The sequence below is a fragment of the Thermobia domestica genome, chromosome 10 (assembly GCF_964235325.1).
Source record: "Thermobia domestica chromosome 10, izTheDome1.hap1.1, whole genome shotgun sequence".
Taxonomy (NCBI): domain Eukaryota; kingdom Metazoa; phylum Arthropoda; class Insecta; order Zygentoma; family Lepismatidae; genus Thermobia; species Thermobia domestica.
In genome coordinates this window covers 65,706,476-65,730,636 of record NC_137463.1, presented here as the reverse complement: position 1 = coordinate 65,730,636, position 24,161 = coordinate 65,706,476, and the positions used below count along the sequence as shown (strand labels likewise).

Genomic DNA, 24,161 nt, shown 5'->3' with positions numbered 1-24,161 from the left:
CATTTCTAAGCGGTTAGCGCACGCGCCTTGGATGTGCAAGACCAGTATTTGATTCTAAGCTAAATTGGTTCATTAGTCAGTACGTATTTCATAGTGTGCAAATTCTCTATTACATATCTAGTTTGCACGTGTTAGAGCAAATTTATTTTCAAAATTATTTAATTGTGGCCGATGATGTGTATTCTGTTTATTTGGAGAAAAGTACAAAAGTGTTGTTGCTTATACTTCCCTTTAAATAAGTTATACTTCAGTGATAAAATGAACTAGTGAAAAATGCAATTACATCTTTGCAAAAGGCAGGTTTAAAAAAATGCATCCTTCTGTGTATATTGTAGACACGCAATGTTTCCAAGGATGTTGAAAATTATTCGATAGGAATATCTTAAAGAAAAATATTGCATTCAATCATATATGAATTACATTGACAAGAATAAAGGAAAGTAAAGGAGATATAAATATAATATTTTCGGTTTAAAATATATATCTGGCATAGTTGATAGCAAAATCTGAACGTTCACATGTAAAGGAACTTATTGCGCAAGGAAGAGATTTTGCTATCAACGAAATGAAATATATAGTTTCAAAAATGAAAATATTACATTTATATCTCGTTTACTTTCCTTTATTCTTATCAGTGGTGTTTAATCTTACATATCTCAATTTAATATCTTACTCAACATGTTCACCTGCTGACATCACAATCTACTTCCAACTGAAAAACTTTGAATTTAAATTAAGAAAGCAACCCAAGGTATGAAATTGTTACCCTTGTTCTGAAAAAAATTAGATTAATAAATCATATGATGGCTTGTCAGTTCCAAATCATTGACTGCTCCATTTAAGTTACGTTATTTCGAACTGCAAGAACAGATACTGCACAATAGAAAGATGCATGGGTAAAATATATTGCACAATAGAAAGATGACGAAATTCTAATGAAATCGCCAGGTCAATTTCAAGCGGAAATAGCTGTTACGCTGCCTTGTAGATTACACTAAAGAAATTCAACTCAGTATGTCCGTAATTGCATATCTTACTCTTTCAACACAAGTTGTGAAAATAATGTCACTTATAGAACTGTTGCAGTTTCTTCATTTTCAACCTAGATGCGAGTAACTACAATTTCAAAGTTTCTCTCTATTAACTGTTTACGAATTATCATTCTATAATAAATTTAATTCAGTTTATTCGTCTGGAGAATCCCCGTTCATTACCTGCGACCCCTCAACTGTTATTTTAAAACAGCTCAAACAATTAAGTGAACAGTTTTTATTAGTGCTTTTCACCCTTATAGTACTTGGTTCCGAAATTGAGTAAGTAACGTAACAGTGCTGCTTTCGTCGTGTACAAAATAAGCAAACTACGTAAATAGCATAAAACTTGTTGCAAAAAACCGATCATTTTAACGGCGACAAGCTAGATTAAATTCGTAGGGGTATCTTTTACTATAGATACAAGTTGCAGTAATGTTTTCTTTTATAGGGTGTTAATTTCAGAAGAGGTTATGTGAACAACCTTCTATTTAAACTTTAGAAATAAGGACTTCTCTTTGTTAGGTAACAAATCATATTTTACTTTTGTATGATATGTGAAATGGTTATTCTAATATATCAAGGAAACTACTACCAATGTGCTATAAACTAATCTAATTTTTTAGTGTTCGTCTAGATTCAAACTAAAACAAGCGTCGATAATGTGAAGCACAAAATTAATTTCTTTTCTTGTTTGAACAACCAAAAAGAAAAGTAAATTTAGTATATCGCAAGTGGATTCCTTGCATGAGGGGAAACTGTAAATATAGTTTCAGTTCATTTTGATTGTTGTGATTTTGTTTTTATCAATATCATATTGAATAAACGTGAGAAATGATGTGCGTGTTAATTGAAAATGACTCAATTGGTATAGTGGTATTTAGCTTTTACAATATTGTAAAAACTTTAGTTCAATCTACAAAACCAAAACTTCAAAAGAAGAAAACACAATTAAGTTGCAAAGAATTTACTTTATGTTTAACCGCTCTCAGTTTCTGAAATTCTTATCAATAAAGACATCTCCTTTTTCATTTGTTTGTAGAAATTTGTAATTCATTCAAGTGTCAATATATTTCTAAAATATTAACTAAATGATTTAATATTTTTCAGGATAGTACATTATTTGACCTTATAGCCAAAAAAGTAAGTATTAATGATAATTGTATATAATTCACATACTTATTGTGGCTATTTGTATTTTAATAGAACATGTACAAGTGAAGCTGTAGTCTAAACTTTCATCGTAATATTTCCATTGAAGAGACATATACAGAAAATATAAAGAGTGAAAATATAGTAGTAACAACGTGGGCATACGCGATAAAACACACACACTTGGGACATTAAACAATTTTGAAGACATTAGAGAATAGTAGATCAGCCTGGAAAGTAATATATTGGAAGAATCGGATGAAGAAATTGAAAGAAAAAAGTCGAAAGAGAAAAAGAAGGGGTTACCAAGGACATTCGAATTTTGATCGAGTCATAACGCCATCGATGATAGTTCTAAACAGAGAGAAACGAAGTACATCACCTGCGGAATGAGATCATAAGGGAGTGAATTATAAGTAATATGCAGTAAATGGAAAAGAAATATAAAGATATATAAGTTAATGATGGAAGGTAAATTGCAAATAACTTAACAATTTACCGAACATTTTTCGAATAATGAATCAATGGAATAAATAATATGGATCAATGGAATAAATAAAGAACGTAGGGCATTAGTATATCATTGTAAATGTATTGGGGAATGGTGAGAACAGTACGTGGAAAAACTATTTGAAATGTACGGGCTCTCAGTTAAAGGGAACTTATCTCTACTGTCATGATCCGTGGTTCTATCCCCATTCAAGTATGTTTGTGTTGGATAATATCGCACCCGATGCTTTTCTCAGGGTACTCGTGTTTCCTTCTACGTTGGTATACCACCAATTCTTGCACCATATTTATTTGTCTTGATCACCTCTCTTCTTAACCCTAAAGGACATAAACCTGAAACGCTACCATGAAATAATCTCATTTCATTTTCTCGAGATACTATGAGAAATAATAAAAAAACTGAAGTATTGGTGAAAGTAGGAGATGAAGTTAGACCGAATAAAAGAGTCGATAGTGTTACAAGAGACGAATTTATCTTGGCCTTAGAAAAGCTTGAAGCCAAGAAAGCACCGGGAATAGATGTTTTTTGTATCTAAAATAATAAAAACTACAGGTAAGAAAGTATAGGATAAAATGTCTTGCCTTATATGTAAGATCTACAATACTTTTAGTAGAGTACCATCCAGTGACCTAATCATCCATCTCCGAAATGGGCTCAAGGATTTGGTGAAAGCTACTTATATAAGGAAGTTTAACAAGATCTATGCGCTATGAGAATCTATTAAAATATATACTCGGCATATTTTTTCAAGCTTAAATTAGTTTTACATAAAAATTAAACATAAATTAGTTTTACATAATGTTCAATTTTTCTTATTATTCGCCGAAACCAAATAAAAAATTAAGCGATTAAAAGTGTTAGACTTGGTGTTATTGTATTGAATTTATTCTAAGATTTCGTAGGTTTACAAAGCAATTTCTATTCCAAAGAGAGGACATTGTGATTCATTTTATTTTATATCTTGGAAACTTCGAAGGAGCAAAGTTGCAACATTCTTTGAAAGAATCAGCGTAATGTACTTATCATTCGATAATCAATTACATTTTCATTGCTGCACTCATATTCAGTATAAGCCAGAAGTTGAAATACTTTAATCTACATAACTTCAGTAGAATGTTTGAAAACTGTATTTTTCAGCCCAAATCATAAAGATACCTATTATCGTTCAGTTTTTTAGCTCGTTTCAGATCTAGGTCTCTTGCTCCGGGCTAGATCCGCTATTGCTAGTAATAAAATGGTGCAAAACATCATCCTGACAAATATGTATATAGCATATAAGGAAGTACGGGATCCTATCAGGATGTGTGCTTCCTTAGCCTTTTTGAAGCCACGAGAAGTGGAGGAAGGATGGCTACATATTCACAGTACCACAGAAGAGCACCAAAGAACTGCTGAATTTCCGACTACCAGTGGTTGGAAATTCACAAATGCTAGTTGACAAGTGGAACTGCTACCAATGACGACACCGAACAAATAACGTTCTAGAAGGTCGGAACAATCACATAAACTCAGTTGTCGATAATCGACACACCGTGTTAAAGATTTGATTGTATTCTTGAAAAAAGAAGCAGAACGTTTAGATGGAAAGATTATGATAATGGAGTAGAATTTAGAAGGGGTAGAAAGGAAATAAAAGTATATTTCGGTGGACGAGAGAATTGTAAGAGAAACAGAGTCACTAGAAAGTCAGGATACGTCGGAAAGTTTTCAAGAAATGACTCTTACATAATCCACATGGATTAAGAGGAAAGGAAAGCCGTTATGACTGATGTATGAAATATTGGACGAAGCTATTTATAATGAAGAATATTTGAATATCGTTTAATAACTGACAAAGCGCTGGCTCCAATATTATTTTTGGAGAAGCCGTTACGACTTATAGATGGAAATATTGGACGAAGTTATTGATATTTAGGGATATCTGAATGTCAGTTAATAATTGGCAAAGCGCTGGTTGCATTTTTTTTTATTTTTGGGACTAGGCCTTAAGTTTTAAGGTCGAATGTGGTAATTCCTTGGATTCTTTAGTTATAAAAATTTTAAAAACTAATCGATGAATTAAGCGGCCGGATCCCGCCTTTCGTATATGCTGAGTGCGAATCTTATACGCTAGTCTTACCTGCGTCAGAAAGGTGCCGATAGAAGAAGGTACGCAGTACTGGCTGGTGCTAACAATGAACTTTACCACACCGTAATCATAATCAATGTATGTGTGTGTGTGTGTATAAGTATTGGACGAAACGCTATTCGATTAGGTGACTGGCCCAAACCTATAAGCTTCGTGTTCAAATGGTACTGAGACGAAATGCTGCTTGGCACGAAACGATACGACACGATAAATAAACGGACAGAAAAATAAAAAAATATTTAATTAAAAAGGAATCTTCTGTCCTTTTACAAACATACTGAAAGTTCCTGCTTCACTTTGCAACTATCTCGTTGTACGTTGAAGAGCATTTATTATGAATTACTAGGAATCACAATTAGAAATTTAATAAGATTTACACATTTCACTAATTTCATTATTGTTTGACATTATCCATAATCGACTATCGTATAAACAATTATAATATATTTCTGTTTTGTTTTATTCTAAGCCTGAACAACTTGCCCACCGTTTTCAACCACAAGTCCAGGTGAGTTCATGCTTAAATTATTTATCATGTTTTCATATCTATATAAAATTATCCCTATATGATAAATTATATGTCATAACTTAATAAGTGGTTTCAACACACGTACTTACTTAAAATAGGATGAACACACATATATAAATTAACTAATTTATAAGTAAATTGTCGCTGTTTTTAAACATTTTTTCTCTTTATAAGAAAAATATTTTTTTCTTATTTTCACTTTCATATTCTTTGAAAGTTATTTCCTCGTCTACATACTGTTAATAAAACATTTATAAAATTTTACCTTCTGAAAAGAATAGTTATTTTTGTTTACGTAAGTTTTAAAGAAATGCTAAATAGGTTTGGACACGAATGTGCCTAACTGTTGTTTCTCCACCGAAAGGCTCCCTTTTATGAGTAGTGACATTTTTAAAGATAAATCGAAATTTCAATTTTCTTTATCACAAACGTTTCAACCGATGGAAGTGACTAAACTAAATTATGTTTCTTATTCAACCATTGTTCACGAATTCATATTAAACACGACAAGGATTGTATTAAATATATGATTGTAAAATGTAAAATTAACACATATTAGAAATAGCCAGCTACCTATTTTAGTAGCGTAACCAGTTATTGATGTGGATAACGTGATCGCCCACCTTAAAGAAGGGGCGGATATATCGAGTTTTATCTTCATAGGTTGAGCAGATTATTTATATAAAGTTTTATTCATATTTCCCATTTTATATGTACATTATAGTTAAATTAATACAATAAAAATCACTACCAAGCAACGTGCTAGAAATGTTTTAAAAATCATTGCCGACGGTTCAGTGCAATTCTCGTGATGACGATGCAGGGAAAGTTGGTGCTATGAATAATGAGATGTATATACAAGCTTCATCATTTCCTGTTCTGAAATTGTTATTGTCGATTGCGCAGGTGAAGGTTACAATTTTTAATAACATTATATCATATGTTGAATGTAATCTCTGTTACGTAAAAAACTCACCAGAATACTCAACTCTTATTTTGCAGTTAAAACATCCTTCACTCCTTGAATGCACATTTTAGATTTTAAGATGAGAAACAATCGCCTTAGTCGAAGAGTTGCATTAAAAGAATGCTATTTTCAAAGCTACTATTTCACTATGATAATAAAAGTGATATTATCAGTGTAGCGCTCATCCAGTTATAAAACGGAAATATACCATTTCATCATTTAAAGGGAAAACATGTGAACTTGCTGATAATATTCCTATTATATTCTATAAATAGTTATTATATCAGTTTTCTAGTCAATTACATTAGTAGTTATAAAATATTATATTCTTGTCGTATTTCTAAAATCCCCTACCTTCTATGACAAGCAAAATTAACAAAAGAATAGTTCAAAGTAGATACGGACTATGTTGAAAATTTCACTTCAAAATGTTGTCTAAATTCTTTAGATTAATAATGTAAAAAATGTTAATTTGTATTATATATGTTAAGTCTCACCATCTCAGATATTATAGCTAGTCCAAACTTTATTCTAATAAATACTAACCAATTTAATTAAGTTACTAAATGTTATGTGTTGGTATACACATTTATAAATCATTCTCTACATGCGTTAAACATAAGATATATGATCAAACTATTCATTAGCTGCTGTATATTTGTAACATTTAATATAGACGTGCGTAGTATAAAACCACTTCTTTTAGGGAATAATATGTGATATTCTTTATTGGCAGCTGAATATTATTTTCCAAATTGATATTCACGACGAACAATTACGATGTGAATAACAAAATTTCAAAGAGCTCAACTGTAAATGATGATGAGTTTATATTGGTTGTTAGCAGCAAGGCTATATAAAACGAATTCCTTAGTTGGATTTAGTTCTAAACTACTATGTTTGAGGCTCTACCACGGATGTAAAATAAATGAGTGTGTGGGTAAATTTGCACATTTAAACTATTATACAATTGCAAGGTATGAAGGTAAGAACACAATCGCCCCCCCAAAATTTTCATACTCATAATCTGGTATGATAAAAACTTACTAATTTTATAATTTATACATAACAGGCTGCGTTTGAACAGGACGTAACACCGGATTCTACTCCTTTGTCAAAGGAGGTAAGTAATGTATTAATAATTAATGATTACAGTTAATATAATAATTATCAACTTCTTACGGTCGTTGTGTAAATATAAGATGGTTAGAATTTTGATAAATCCTTTATCATTTTATTAATTAAAATATTCCACTGCAAATGACAAGGCTATTCATTAGTGCCTTTCTTGTAAAATACTTCCTGAAGTGGCGTTACAATAATGAACATACACACATACCCCTATATATATATATATATATATATATATATATATATATATATATATATATATATATATATATATGATTTCATAAATAAAAAGAAATATAAATATCGAACTGTAAAAATGTTCACAGTTTGAGAATTTTTGCTTTGTGAATCAATGTGAAAATTACCGAAACAATGAAATATAGAGCTTATAGTTAATAGACATATTAAGAAAATTATAATATCCTGTTAAGAATATGCCTGTCAGTAATATTGAACAGTTGCATAATGGATTCAAGTAAGGATTCTCATATCACCCAGACATAAAAATTCTACTTACGACAATTTGACAATATTGGTTTGGGACAAATGTGGGTTCAGTCAGATACAGCAGGGAGACATAGTTTTATAAGAACATAAGATAATTTCGATAACCAATACGAAATGACCAGAGCTCCATTTGGGGTCACTTTGTAGGTGCCAATGGCATAAATGACAAGTGCTTGTTATTATCCCGTAATGTGGCCAGTGTCAAGACAGGCATCGGAATGAAAACCATCACCTACAATGTAATGAAAGAGTTCACTTACATGTATAGAAAAAATAATTGCAATCTGTAATGCAGTCTACGTTATTCGACACCCACTTCTGTTTTAAGATTATTATGATTAAGATAGTAAGAGAGATAATAATTTACAAGTTAATTGAGTACACGCTATTTGCGTGCGTATTCACGTGATAAAGAACGAATGTTTGATTTTTAAGATCAACATTTGGACAATATTTCTTCTGTTTATTAATAGATGTAAAATTTATTAGAGTAAATGGAAATTTATTGTACTGTCCTTACTAAAGAAAGACTGTAAAATCGTAGCAGAAAGTTTACATTATAAATTATATAAAGATCAAGACGATAAGTAAAATTTCACTTACTATTGTTAACAAGATTGTCATTCAATACAGACGGTTGTTGAAGGAAAACACCACAATCAGTTTTGTACCAGAACAATCAGTTTCAACATGGCGTCAGAACAATTCATACCGACGATCTATTGGAAAAAGCATTATCAATAGGTATTATCTTGCTAGTCCTGATTGCGAAGAATGATATTCCATGCAGCTTAGAATTTTCCAGAGATATACAACATTTCTTGCTACTTTATTGCAACTGCTCGTTGTTTTGTGCCAACTTTCTTCTCAACATGAGGGGAAAATCCTAAGATAGGTAAATAGAAGGACTATAATTAGAAATTTCAGAATAGAGCAAGATATAGAAAGGCGACAATCATCAGCATAAATCCGAGAATTGGTTTAAATTAGATAGTAGCTTGGATTGGAATTTACTGTCTATTTCTGCACTTAAACTACGTGAAATGTGGACTTTTAGTTGAACGTGGATCCGAAACAATCTTTGTGTGTTGAAACTTTCAAACTTCTCCACGATGATTTGAACGTGGAAACCCATGTTCCTACGCACGTGCGCTAACTAGTAAACTATAAAGTGATGTAAAGTGTTGTAATTTATCAACTACAGTTTAATGTTCGTTTTCGCTCCCGAAGGTATCTACCACGGTGGATCAGTGGCAGAGTGCCTACACGTTGTGCGTGGAGCCGTGCTGCAGTACTTAGCCATGTAACTATGTGTTGGATAACATCCTGTCCGTGGGTTTCCTCGGGGGAGTCCCACTAAGTCCTAAATTCACACTCTACTAATTCTTCCATCATCATTAGTTTGTCCTAATAAGCCGTCTCCAGAAAGGCTATTCGGTATAATTGTGGGACACTAAACTGCAAGCCTACACTTCATTTTCATTTATCAATCTTTAAGGATATGTACGTCATTACTCACCGTACTCCACCAAGAAATATTACCTAATTGTTGTTACAATACACTCTTTGAGAAAATCAGTGGAAGAAATGTGACTACTTATAGATGAAATAAAGAAAAGTCAGTGTATACATTTTGTGCATAAAAATTTACAAAAGACCGAAGAACAGCCGAGACTAAAGAAGAAATCCTTTCCAAGGGACTGAAAAGATAAGAGAAAACACCTACTTTGAAAGGAGGTAATTAAACTCATGTGTTTGCCAATTGGAGTTTTTCACGAGACGGAGCGAAATGAGAAATAAACTTTTTCGTCTCCTTTCGTATATCTATCTATCTATCTTACCAGAGGGACCTCCGTAAGAGTATATATATATATATATATATATATATATATATATATATATATATATATATATATAGATAGATAGATAGATAGATAGATAGATAGATAGATAGATACTTACGGAGGTCCCTCTGAAAGTCTAACAACTATATTTTTTTCGTGACTTTAGCATTCATGCAGGTGATGTCTGCACCACGCTCTCAGACTCCTTTCATTTTCTAGTCGACAAGGAAAAGTGATTAAATTCATGAAGTCGAAATAACAAGCTAAAGCTCACGCTCATCTGACCTTAACCACACTAAGTGAGTGTCATGTCGAACTGTTTTTATAACTTGCTCGTGTGGGGTCAGACGAATGTAATTTTACATTGATTTTAAGTTTCTAAAAAGTCAAATTCACGTAAATTGTAAGGTTGTCTAAGCATAATATCGTAACGGTTAGATAAGCATCATGCTTTTACTAGTATTACAAGGCAACAGGAAACAAAATGAGGAGAAATATGATTTTGTCATCCCATCTTCTAAAAGCATTACTTTTAGAACTATTGTTTCGTATCGATTTTCGGAGAATAATTTCTGATTTTCTTTCGATTCTCGAAATTGTTTTCTAATCCTGTCTCGTTTCCTCAATTGAAGAACAAATGTATGCAAGCGTTTTCCTTAATTTTATTTAGATGATGTCTTCATCATACCATGTCACGAGAATTTTACGTTCAGAGTTTCATTTTCTTCAGGTAGAAAGTAATGTGATTAATTCTAAACTAAGTTTTTTTTAAATCGAAACTTTCTTCTATCTCACGTTTTTGGCTTTTAACAAAAATGATGAATGTAGTAAATCCACGGATAATAGGATCAACTTAAACGTTCAAGATTTATTGAAGTTCAGTGAGAACAAATGTTATGTGCTGTGCAATGATTCCAGCTAGTTGTGTACACATAATTTCACACATAAGACAGTTTCAGCAATCAATCGAATATCTTTTCACTTCAAGTTAGATTTTTGTATATTTATCCTAATGTACCCTTACAAGTTATGAGTGGAAGTGTTTCTTTTAGAAAAATGAAGAGGTTGTATTTTGGGATTCGTCCGGTGGAATGAACAGAATTACTCTGAGACATTGATATGAAACACATCTGTATTCTGTAAAAAAAAAAAAAAAAAAACACTTTACAGTTAATTACCTGAAACACATTTTCATAATTATTTATAATTGTATGTACAGATAGTTATAACTAGAACAATGGATAAATATTGCGTGCACCTTTGTATAAACCTTAAATTTGTTTGTTTCAGGAAGCTCAACGCCTAGTTTATGAATTCATAGACGAAGTTGAAAATACAACTCAAAGATTATATGGCGAGGTAAAGCAAAACTAACTTGAAGTTACAATTATTGTAAGGAATCTGGGATGCTATTTTATGTGCTAAACATGTACTGTTTACGAAACGGGATTGATTGTAATAACGGCTATGATATCAGCAAAGTCCTTTCTTTTGTACAATTCTAAATTTCAGTAAATAATATACGTTACTTCCATTTAAAATATTGGCCATATTAGAATTAATCCCCGTTTTCTAGCAATGTTTAATTAGTTATATAGCTTGTCTTTTCTTATACTAGAAACGTATAGTAATACCTTGCGTAATGGCTTCGTTAGAATAAGAATTCTATACCTCTACTTTCCTTGATTTCTATGTACTTAACTAATTTGGAAAAAGTATTTCTTAATGAAATAATCATCAAGGGTAAGTAAATATGAAAATATATAAGAAGAATCGGTATCTGGTTTCCAGAATACCAAATCACAACGTAAGTAATTTATTGTAAGCCTTGTAACAAATCATGAAGAAACATCAAACTACCTATTTAATAGTCCTAAGAATACAACAAAATTAAATTTTATTTACCTGTCCCTGTTCCAGTGCCAATGTATTACTCTAGTTTGGCAATTTCTAAGTTTATTTGGTATTATTAGGTGATTTAAAGAAATTCAGCATTTAGCATTTTAGACATTTGTAAACCTAGGAGCAAAGTTGTTCAATCATTTCACCCTTATCCAATTTATGAATGGTATATTTCCAAGTTTAAACTATATACTTATATTAATTCTCAGTGATTATTGTATATACAAGTAATAATTCAGACTATTTCAAATTTCTTAAAATACAACTCAGTTTTTCATTTCTACATGTTTGCGGATGCAAGCCTAAAATAACCATCAATCTTAATATGAATATCCTGATTTACACGTGTGATTCAAACACGTAATGGCTGACAATGCACATACATGTCTTGCATTCTATGATGCAATATATAAAGATAATCCCTTCCTGAACAAGACGGTGTGGACCAAACTGGTTATAAACTTTAAATTTGGACTTTATGTAGAATTTCCTCCATACAGTACTCCCAATAAATCATCTTCCTATACCCTACGTGGAAAAGGGGCACCATTGTTGAAAAATATAATATGATTTCAATAGATATTTATGATTGATTGTGATATGATTATTCCTCCATTTTGACATTCAATTTAAATTAATTTTACTTGTGTCCAAACCATTTTCGATATTTCATCTAAAGGGAAGCGATATCCTTAAATACAATTTAATGCGTGGTTCAATAAGATCTCACAAGTAATGATTAAATTTTGGGTATGATCTCCAGCTTAGAAGAATTGTTTGTAAAACACTCAGGGAAGAAGCAAACCTGTTCTAACATGTATGGCACACGTTATTTTAACATCATGTCAGATTATATTAGTGCCATGATGTTCACTCAGATATGCATGACAATGTTTAATTTTAAGTGTATAATTGGTGATACTTCATTTCTCAAAAACATTCAGTCTATGTCCTTGTGCATTTACATAAAAAATCATTCGTTACCAATGATGTTGTATTCCTCATTTTACAACATTTGACAATTTCCATTTGTATATACAACTGCACTAATAGCCCACGCATTTGCTACCAAACACGTAGGGAAGGCAGATATAGAGAAACAATTTTAATTTACTTTTCGTATTTTAATATTCTATTAGTCTACGCATAAACGTGCAAAATCCATTCTATTATCACTAAACAGCAAATCGTATTGAAGTAACTTCAACATGAAAAAGAATTTAATTACTAACCAATATTGACATACATATTCAGTTGCTAGCAATAAGCCTTAGAACTACTAATATAGTATTCCTTATATAACTTAAACGACGACTTTCAAATGTTAGGACATTAACTTTAGTTTTAATTGTTCAGTTGTTTCTCAAATACAACTTACAAAACCAGGATATGACGCTACTGATACGAAATATTATATCAATTAATAAAGTATGAGAAATAAGCAATCTTTCTAAATAAATATTAGGTTCAAATGAATTTTACAATAAAAATACAATAAGAATAATTTCACGCCTTTACTATTTTGAACATTTTAGAGATGTAAACATTTAATTACTTAAAATGTTTGTTTAAGTGTTATGACGAAATTACTTAGTTTAAATTTATATTTATTACAATTTATTACACGCAAATGAAATAATGTATTGACAGATTCTAACAAAATATTTCAGGGTCTAGAACAACTTAGATCAGCATATTCTGTAGCTAGAGATGCAGGTGAGCAGTTGGTACAGGTAAGTATAGCTCTGGATATACCATTGCTTCTAATTTTAACCCTTAATACTCATATACGTATTGCATAAACGTGAAATAGTTTAAGTCCAAGTAAAAAAACAAAAGAGATGACAAATACTTTTATTAGATTATATGAAATGGTGCGTTTGATTACAAATAGTTTTGTAAGAAGTTAAATAGATATACCATAATCTACAAATTTAATGTTTGGCGGTAACAGAAATGTAGATTGATAATCAGATATTCAATTTCAAGTTTGACGTCTGGGGTATTTAGCATCCTTACTTTCTGTATGAGGATGGAGATTATAAACTTGTATGAAACCAGTAATTCTCAATATGTGTGTTCCTTATTACTGTATTACTTTACTTACTGGTATTTCTTATTATAAGAAAAAAACTTGAAATATCAAGATTCTTAGAGAAAATGAAATAACCAATTTAAAATGAATAGCTAATACTATACCATATTGATTATAAACAACAAAAAATAAACTTTTCGTGAAAGTTCTTTATTAAGGAAAAATCTAGTATATCTAATAATACAAAGTAGTATGCTTTTCTGCAACGATGCCAACCCTGTATACGTAGTTTATAATTTGATACTCTCGTTGGACTACTTAATATATTTTTATAAATATTACACTTTACTAATCTTAATTCCCTTATTTTAAAATTCAATTAAGTTACGTATTGTTAATATTTTTAATGGGAAAATAATGATTGCACATAGTAAAACATCTAGTGATAAAACTAAAAAGAGCATAGGTAAATTAGCACAATCGTTTCTAAGCCCGATTCTGACTCGGCTTGTATGTTTATTCCAAAACGCCGGAGCCCAAGTCTAACTCGTTTTTTACGTAATAGCCCCTATGTAACTAATTCTGGGGTGTGGTCGGTTGTTGGTCGAGGTAAATATTTACTGAGACCAATGTTGCCAGGTTCCCAGCTCCAAAAGCCGCTACTGTGCTATCAAAATTCCGCCACGTTCCAACAAAACAATACTTAGGCAAGCACAGAGAAATCGGTTGTGCGTATAACACAAAATTTTCTCGAACAGAAAAAACAATAAAGAACAAAGAGAGCTATTAAGATGTTTATCCTCTATCCATACTGCAAGATTCGTAGTTGTTTCAATAGCCATGCATATAAATTTGCTTCTTTCTAGTAGATATTCAATACTTTCGAACCTGGTTCGAATTGTACTTGATGCTTTTATTTATTTTTAATTTGCAAAGCTTGATTCTTTTGTACAGTACTTGCCTCATAACACGGAGGTGATTGACAACTTGTATGGTATGGATAAATAAGAACGAATGTTATTGACTATATATAAAAATGTACCCTATATATTCCTTTCTGGAAACCGCATCTTACATCGAGCCAGAGAAATTTCGTAAACTTTAAATTATGATTAATTAATATTAATTCTAATATTTTAATTATCGTTAATATGTTTAATGCTTCTTGAACAGTATACCTATATTCCATATAATACGTCATTTTTATCACCCAAATATAGGGATTGGCGAAGCGTAAAAGAAGAAATTAAACTTCCGTGTGATATTCAATTTGTGTCTAACTTATACGTAGACTCCTCAAAGTGAATCACTTACATGGACCGACCTTTTTGTAAGTGCGTTAGCGCTGACATAATTGTCATTGTTCGAGAACAACAATCGTTCATTTCCGTAACATGGCTCCGTGTGAGTCAGGAATTGTTTCAATATTTTTAACATATAAGTTACATTGATGTGTAGAAAATGTTGCTAACGACGTGTGGAAAATTGTCGCATTAGAGTTTTGCCTCGCTAGAGTTTGATACTATTTTGTGTTTTTCGAAAAACCTCTTTGTTTGACATTGAAATTGACACTGGCTGCGAATATAAAGAGATGGTAAATTACTGATGAGGATAACGAGTTCATGAAGAAGACGATAACGTTGTTGCCGATAATATGGACAGCTTTGAATAAAATTGTGTCTCACAGAAACGGAAGATGATGCGAAAGACGGCTGTGATGTAAAAGCGGTGAAGGTAGAGAAGATGAAACAACAGATGACGATGTATTTTTGGTATAATGTCAAGAAATTTGATTCAATGAAAAGTCTGTTCTAGAAACATTTTCCAGACTTCTGCACACCACGGTGTAGGAATATCACCAAAGCTATCGCACTCAGTAATATTGATGTGGAGAAAAGAAGGCCTTCACTTATATATTTCATTAAATATTTTGTAGAGAATATTACGTTGCACGAATTTAGAGGATAGTACATTCGTACTGCTGAATGATATATATTGGACTAATGCAATATTGGAAACATTCCAGACCTTTATTGACGTCCTTCTTATCAAAGAACTATGGGATGTTGGTTTATGCCCTTCCGCGAAGTTTTCGATATCCTACTCGAAATATAAAAAGTCACTTTTCCAGTCTATCATTTCGAAGACATATTAAACGTCCTTCTGTGTTACGACAAAGTAACTCGTGCGCGTGTCTAGATAATAATCAAAAGGTTGCATGTTGACCAAAACTGTCGAAGTATTATTGTTCCTGGTGCTTTAATTACGACTGATGAAATATCATGCTTTTAATACGAAAATGAAAGCTCGTGCAACACATGAAATGTAAGCCAGCTAATAATGGAATGAGGAACACCTTTTCCTGCGATTGTAATACATCTTGGACAAAGCTTGCATAATGTATTTTTTACGTCAGCCACTATAACCAGTTGAAAAGAATACCAAATATAGTGAAAGTAATCCTATATCCTGGGAAAATCTGGAACAAATATCACAACTGGCCAGTTTCTCTCTAGTTACGAATAAGCTAACTATTTATTAGTACAGGACATAACAATTTTTGGAATTGTGAGGAAGGGAACACGATAAATCACACTTGTAAAGACAAAATAGTTTGGCTTATCGCCGTTCGCTATACCTTAAAATTTGACCCTAGTAAGCAACATCCTCTAAAAAGGCATTTTACTCAGTACCGTGCAACGAGATACACGTCATGATGATGATGATTAAAGACAAAACAAAAACTCGTAAAAATCTTTAACGAAATAAAGAGTGTGATTTGAGAGATGGATAATCTTCTTTACCTACACAAGCAAGAGACAGGCCCGTCACTTGTGAATCCCACTCTTCAATAATATAATCAATGTATGCCTTCCCAATGCGAATAAGTGCTACTTATGTCAAGAAGCCAAATTTTGTTCAGAAGCAAGTCACAAACACCGTATCTTTGTAATAAAGTTGACGAGGAAACTAATTTTTCTCACATGAAGTTGTGGTACTGAAGCTTCAGTCTTAAGAAACCAGTAAAGAAGGCCATGATAGTTTGTGATGTAATGAAAGCAAGGATATTGTTTAACAAAGCAAATAAGAGATTACGATGTCAGTCCTGCACAAGAGAGGGAGACAGGAAAATGTCGGAACATTGTTGTAGAATTTTAAAGCTTGTGGGTAAGCTTTACAGATGTGTTCTTGTGCTCTGAATATGAGTGAAATGAAATTGGAACAATATTGCCAATATATTGTACCTTGTAAAGTAAAATATGTTCCTGTTGCTTTCGCTGCCCTTAAAGACTGTATGATTGAAATCTTATTGTGCTCAACTACAGTTCTTCCTGATGAACTTGCACTGTAGCTGTTATTAATATATACTGCATATTTTTTGGAAGTGTTACAACAATAAGAAGGCAACAGTTCATTGCATTGTGTTCATAAATAAACAGAATTATGATTGAGTGATTACTCTGCCAAACTTATTTGAAGGCATAGTGGCATTCAGATAAGGTCCACAACTTATAAGTAAGCCTATATGCACTTCAGGGTTGATGGAAACACAGGATCGCATATAATACATATTTTTAAAGAAACATGTAAAACACAATAATTCCTTAAACTGAATTCAATTTATATTTTTCCGTGTAGAGAACATTCTATTGAAGGGTTGGATGCAAGACCCAGGTAAGTCCACTATTCGAATTTTTCCGGAGCTGCCTGTTTCCTGCTCTAACTTCACGGTGAACACTTCTGTACGTACCTCCTTAGCATTATAACACATAATATACTCCTCGCATCAATATGATTCTTGCACACAATGTACAATGATCTTTTCCTATTGGAAAATATGAACATTTCAAAACGCTAAGGAAATGCTCCTACCTGGTTCTTGCATCCAGCCCTTCAATTAGTATTTTAATTTAACTTAATTTAAAGCAGAACATTTATTTCCAAATAAATTGTACTTTCCTAATCTTCTTTTCCCGATTAAATTTTCAGCAATATGAGAACAATTATGCTCAGGCAGAAGAAGAGTTAAGATCTTTTATGAAAAGAACTCAAAGTGTATCATCAAGAATACATGAAGCACTTTCCAATGAACAAGCGGTAAGTTCTCATTTATTGTACTTGAAACTAAAATATGATAACATTATATAAATTGCGTGTGCCTTGTTAATGTATGATCTCATTTTCAAGCAAATATAAGTCTAAGCATTAATGTAAATAAAGGATACATTATTTTTCCTTGGAAACTAAAGTGCAAAAGTATTCTCATAACCTGTGCGCACAGTTTGTACACCATAAAATCACATTGAATGTTCGTTTTCAATGTATTCTTAACTTCTTTCTGTTAACAGTACGCAGTTGATACATTGGCTCTTCTCCTCTCATTCAATATTTGAAACAAAATCGAAAAAAGAGGAACACTTAATCCCTAGAATTTAAATTTTTATTCCATTGTTAATATTTAAAACTTTTACTTTGTGGCGTAGCACTACGACAAAATAATGCATTTATTCATCAGCCTAAGTATCGAGTAGTATACACAGGAATGTAGTTTTGTACCTTCAAATAGTTACATTGCACTTTTCTGTGCCCAACAATCATCTAGAGTAAGAGTCCTGGTATAGAAAAATCAATTGGAAACAAAAATATGGAGTAAGTGCGACATTAGTTTTGAATTATAGGAGAATTCGATATGTAATTGGGAACGTTCTAGTGATAGAAGAAACAGCTGTTTTTATTATCAGAAAAATAATGATAGTCAAGGAAGAAAATATAACTAACATCACTGCAAGATTCACTTGGCCAATTTATAGTACCTTCACATAGGGAGAAATAAAAATATTTAATAACCAACTGGAGTAATTGCTAACTATTTTTAAAGTAGTAGTAGTAGTTGTTTCGAAATCAGTTGTTATAAAATATCAAAAATGTTCGTTTTAGTTTAATGACCATATTTACGCCCAATAGCCTAAATGTAACCCGTTAGGGAAGAAAATATAGAAGTATAGTTAATTTTTAACGATCCCATCAGGTATTGAACGAAGGGCTACGTGCACACACGCTAAATTGTAAACGAGTGAACAAGGCTAAGGGCACATTTGTATTATGTCATGTGTTCGTATAACCGGAAAAAGTTTGAAACTCTTAACTCGACAGCTTGTATCAATTAGTGGGTTGTTAAAGCTCGTTGTAGTAGTGTTACAACTTGCTACAAAGTCCGGAAACTATTTGAGTAACTAAAGACGAGAAAGAATGAGAAGAAAAGTGGAAAAATAACAAGTTGTGACGGTGTAGCTCTATTGCTGGATATCACATCGTTGCTATAGGAGAATGAATAATATAGATAGCATAACGCAATGATACACGAAAACCGGTGGTGGCAAATCAGCGTCACCTGTAGTACACATCGACCACTACATTCTGAAAAAAAAATATATAGACATCAAACAGTGAGTACACTTATAAACACATCTAAGATACCTTCAATTTGCACAATCTACAGTGATGCTTCGTCTGGATGAGTGTAATTTCTTCGCATGCATTATTTTTAACACACCCACTTTAGCAGCATCAACTACAGTAGCTCTAAGAACATAAGAACCAGACATTCAAGGTAAGCAGATTCAGTCTGTGAAGTAATTTTGGACATATACCAGTCTGACGAAAGTGTGTAACAATAATGAAGACAGGAATTTCGTTAAATTTACTCATTTTGGTGGTCAGGTGTTCTCTTGCGGGAGCTACAATGTGCCATATCATACCGAACTCTCACGTTTGGAACACAGCAAACAACTGTCAAAGTTATTATGAAAATATACTCCAATTTCACGCTACTGTCTTCAGAGGTGTAGCACGTTCAGATGCACAACTCACCATCAAAAATTATTCAAATCTACCTGCGGAGTAAAGATCCTCTATACAACAACAAGTCATTTTCAAGATTGTAAGCAACATGGAAGTATGTTTTTTAGCATAAATGTCTTGCAGTGGTCTTTGCACTTCCAACTAAGGGCCATTTCACTTCTTCCTCAGTGAGAGATACATCGTCTTTCGCAGTGCGTTCTCTATAAATGATTGCCTCTAAATAAAATAATTTATTTCAACAAGTAATCAATTTTCTTTCTTGTTGTTTCCTGTATTATACGAAAGGACTACTTACTAAGTATAATTAATAGGTTTCTTCAATTTAAACCATTATGTAATGACATATAATACGGAATGTACTTGTGTCCTTAAGTTTTGGACACCAGTGCAGTTGATTGATGTTTCCAATACTGCCGAACCATGTTTTTATCTTTTCTTGATTTTCATGTTGTAATTTCTAGAACAGGTGGAAATTTTATTAGAAACTTGTAGAGAATTCCATGCATATGAAAACCAAAGATTTGGTAAAGATATCGACAGTACAATTGACATCTGGTGAGACTCGCGACAACCACATATCTAATACTAACGAGGAGATTGCTATGTGTAAACACAAAAGTTGTTAAATTCATTTGAACATAAAAAAACGGCACGTGGTAAATATAAAAAGAAATTTCGATAACTAGTAATTTGTAAAAAGTATAGGTAGACTGTAAGATACCATACTACCTCATTACACACTGTATTGTAATTTTGATAAGTAACTACACTGCATACCATACTAAATAGCCGTAATTGATACATAGAAATATCATTGCACTGCAGAAAGTTGAATGTACAATATATATCACTTAGAATTATTATCCATTGTTAATGCTACTTGTATCATGAATAAAAAAGTAATTACATATTAAAATATTTACATATGGATATTCTAAACATAGTGGGAGAAGGAAATGCTTTGTTATTCAACTTATAAGAACAATTTATGTAGTTACATTCATGTAGGTGCTTTACGTCAATACCATTTACATCAGAAGGCAAATATAAAAAACAGTCATTTTGATTGATTAGTACATCTCGTTATATAAAACCGCCGGTAATTCTAGTGGTAAGCAAAACACTTATTTTAATGAGCAAGTTAAGGTAGAGTTATATATTATGGACTAATATTTATTGCAAGGATATATTTCAAAAGTTATTCTATTTTAAGTACGTATTGTTAAGAGGAATTGAATGTATAAACAGTAGCACACCACTCGATAATTCGCTAGTGTATTTATCTCTTTCGTTTTATAGACCAATGATGCAGCTGTTTTACGAGAATTCTCGAGTCTCGTAAATGACCTTGCTCTATATAGACTTGTAAGTAGCATTATTTTTATTGGAGTACACTGTTTTTTCCACTAAGTACAAAGCATAAAATAGTTTAGAACAATTCAGTCCAATAATTTTTTATAAGATTCAGTCTTAATACATTCTTTGTTAATAAATCATTAAGTTACACTAATACTTCATACATTTTCTCACATATGTGCATAATAAACATGAGCCTCAAGAATTATTCTGTGATTAAATAAAGCACAATACGAAGGAGGAAAACGGTGTTTTTTTCAATACATTGTTTAATGGTGAGGTACAAATAGGGTAGGATGCTCAGGTTTTCTTAAATGGAACCTCACTGGTAAATTGTTTAGGTGAATAATTATATACTTTGTTGTCTGATCTCAAGCAATATTAAATTCAAATATAATATGTAGTGGTATTATTTTCGATATTTTTCCTAATAAACAGTGCTCAAATTATATCAGAACATAATTGATGAATTGATATTTCGCCAAGACGTAAACTCTCCAACTTCAAGTTAGACATTCACACATTACCTTTTACCAATATATTTATTTCTAGAGAATTCCTATTGAATACCGAGGTGATTGCACTTAAAGGGATGTTCAACCATGCAATAGCTCTGGGTGTACCTCTATCTAAATCAAATTTTCGTTACGAATATTCAATCCTTGTTCAACGTTCAATATTATAATATGACATAAATATTTCAAGTATCAATGAAATGAAAAGCGATGTTTGGTTTCCCAAATGACATTTTCTACTTTTCTAATTGACAATCAAATTTAAAAAAAAAAACATTTCGATATGGCTACGTGCATCATAATATTTCTTTACAAGTAACTTAAAGCATGTATGTACCTCTCCTGTTTCACGTGGTTATATCCTCAATGCTTATTAAAAGAACGTTGTTTTTTTTTCCTTAAAAGCTTTAGTGAACAAATGTTGGTTTTGTTCACGACTTTCATATATTGTAAAATAACGTAACCCAACAGCATAAATTAATTGTGCATGTGCGAAGTGTCAACATGTACGAAAAAACATAAATTCATTTATGTAGTGTTGTAATTGATACTCTATTACTTCTTAACATTTTAATATAATCAACACATTAAATTTAAACTCTTAAACTGCAATACGAAAATGTAGATACACATTCTTGAAAATTTCTTTGGGGATTATTTCAAAATTCAATCTAAACCTTCAAATAACGAAATGTATTACTACGAAATCTTACCAACATTACTATCCCAACACTGTAAATGCACTTATTTTAAAATTAAAATACAATTTTAAAACTTTGCTTCGGTTTCAGTACTATAAACTATCAATACAACTTACGATGTATAATAACTAAGGTTTTAGATGTATAATAACTATAAATATATATAGGAAATTGAACAATGGAGACAAATCTCCACTAATAGGACCTGGAAGTTTTTTCACAGTCCACTATTAGTGTGCTTTTATCCTTAAATGTTACTTAGAACATTGATTTTTCTCAGCATTTTCTTTTAAGTATAACTGACCTTCCTCACTTACATTCATTACTCTACTAGGATACTACATTACAACTCTGGATATTTCCAAGCTGCGAATGAAACTTCTTAAATCGTTTACTAAGCTATTGCACGAAATAAGTTTTCCTCTTCATAAAATTCCACTAGTCCCTGGATTAAGGAAACTTCATCAATTTTCACAATTATCTTTACTAGTTGATGTAGGGAATGCACTCACCAACTTTGTGTAAATGTGAGTATAGATAATGTATAATTCAAATCAGCAACTTGCAACCCATATTTGGAATTTTATTTATTGTTTGAGTGTCAGTACAATCACATAATGAGAGAAAAATATTATTTAAGTTCGAAAATTGTGCTTGAAATACTTATAATACACCTCCTTTTCTTTAACAATGCGTAAATAATCATGAAGTAAACTGGACTGTAATCTCAGCAACATTACGTAGGTATATTGCGACAATTGCTTTGTATCAACTAATTTATTATCAAATCCCCAAAATGGAATATTTAGTGGAATGCTTACTTTGAGATCGCATGAGCACAAGATGACATTTACTATTAAACGTATGTTATTAAACAAGTAAAAGTGACAGATTGAGTAGAAATATTTTCAAAGAAACAAGTTCAAAGAAAATTTTCTTAATAGATTTTGATACCGAAACTATTCAACCCTAATTTGTTTCTTTACATAAAATAATTGATAATAGATTTGTACTGTAAAGTTTAATTAGAGAAAATAATCCGTTGGTCTAAAGTATGGTTTTTATTTTAATACTGTATTTAATCAGCATCTTCAAATTACAAAATGTGTTATGAACAACTCTCCCAAAAATTGGCAATCTAAAAATTTCAACTTGCTTGTTTCATTTTATTTTTCCAAGTTCCATAGTATATGTTACCATTAAAAATTCTGCAAAAGGAACTCTCTTTATTAATATACATCTTCGACATATAATGCATAGAATTTCGATTGAAGAATTGCACCCGATGTTCTCCACTGATCGACTGAGCAATCTGAAAATCCCGAATCTTCTACTTCTAACACTTATTTTGCTTATATATTACTTAACGCATTTGATATAAATGAATTAAAGGCAATGTTTACACGGAAACTGTATTGAAAACCGTCATTAAAGTCAACGCTATTTCATATTCCATTAAATTTTAACATTTTTTTTTTACTTTTATTCACTAAAGAATAATTAGCTTTCTAATGTTGTGAACAAGCAAGATCTCTCTCACATTTTTTAGATAATTTCACCCTCTAAATATGCTACTATTCAAGGAAATTATTTAATCTGATATTACTGTAGTATTCATCTGCAATTGGTACTAAAATAAATGATTATAACAGAACGTCTAACTCTTTATTATCTCAATTATCATACTGCGTAATTCATCTATTGATTAACTGAGACATATTTTCTAACTCCCTGTCATAAATCTGATTACAAAATTGAATTAGAAAGGTAATAACAAAGAAACGTTGACGGCCTCAACAAGTTAATCACAAACGCTTACGGTACTAGTTACTATTTTTGAAATAATCAAAATTTAATCAACACATGTTTTGAAAAACAAGATATTAATTTTAAGGTATTATTTGCATTATTTAAACCGACGAATTACTTCTCAATCACTATTCCCAGGGTTAATTGTATTAGCAAATGTCATTTACTCTAATTAATTAAC

The 24,161-nt window shown here is 31.5% G+C and overlaps 1 protein-coding gene across 4 annotated transcripts in view; it reads left to right on the top strand.

The window, feature by feature from the left end:
- The window catches only part of LOC145662003 (uncharacterized), a 202,782-nt gene that overhangs the window by 166,314 nt on the left and 12,307 nt on the right, over positions 1–24,161 (top strand). For all 4 annotated transcript variants that reach the window (XM_081727341.1, XM_081727340.1, XM_081727339.1 and 1 more), the window contains 7 exons: positions 2,142–2,174; positions 5,292–5,330; positions 7,391–7,441; positions 11,091–11,159; positions 13,373–13,435; positions 17,728–17,835; positions 20,899–20,964. In XM_081727341.1, the coding sequence (XP_081583467.1) occupies positions 2,142–2,174; positions 5,292–5,330; positions 7,391–7,441; positions 11,091–11,159; positions 13,373–13,435; positions 17,728–17,835; positions 20,899–20,964 (429 nt within the window). The remainder of the gene's footprint in view (positions 1–2,141; positions 2,175–5,291; positions 5,331–7,390; positions 7,442–11,090; positions 11,160–13,372; positions 13,436–17,727; positions 17,836–20,898; positions 20,965–24,161) is intronic.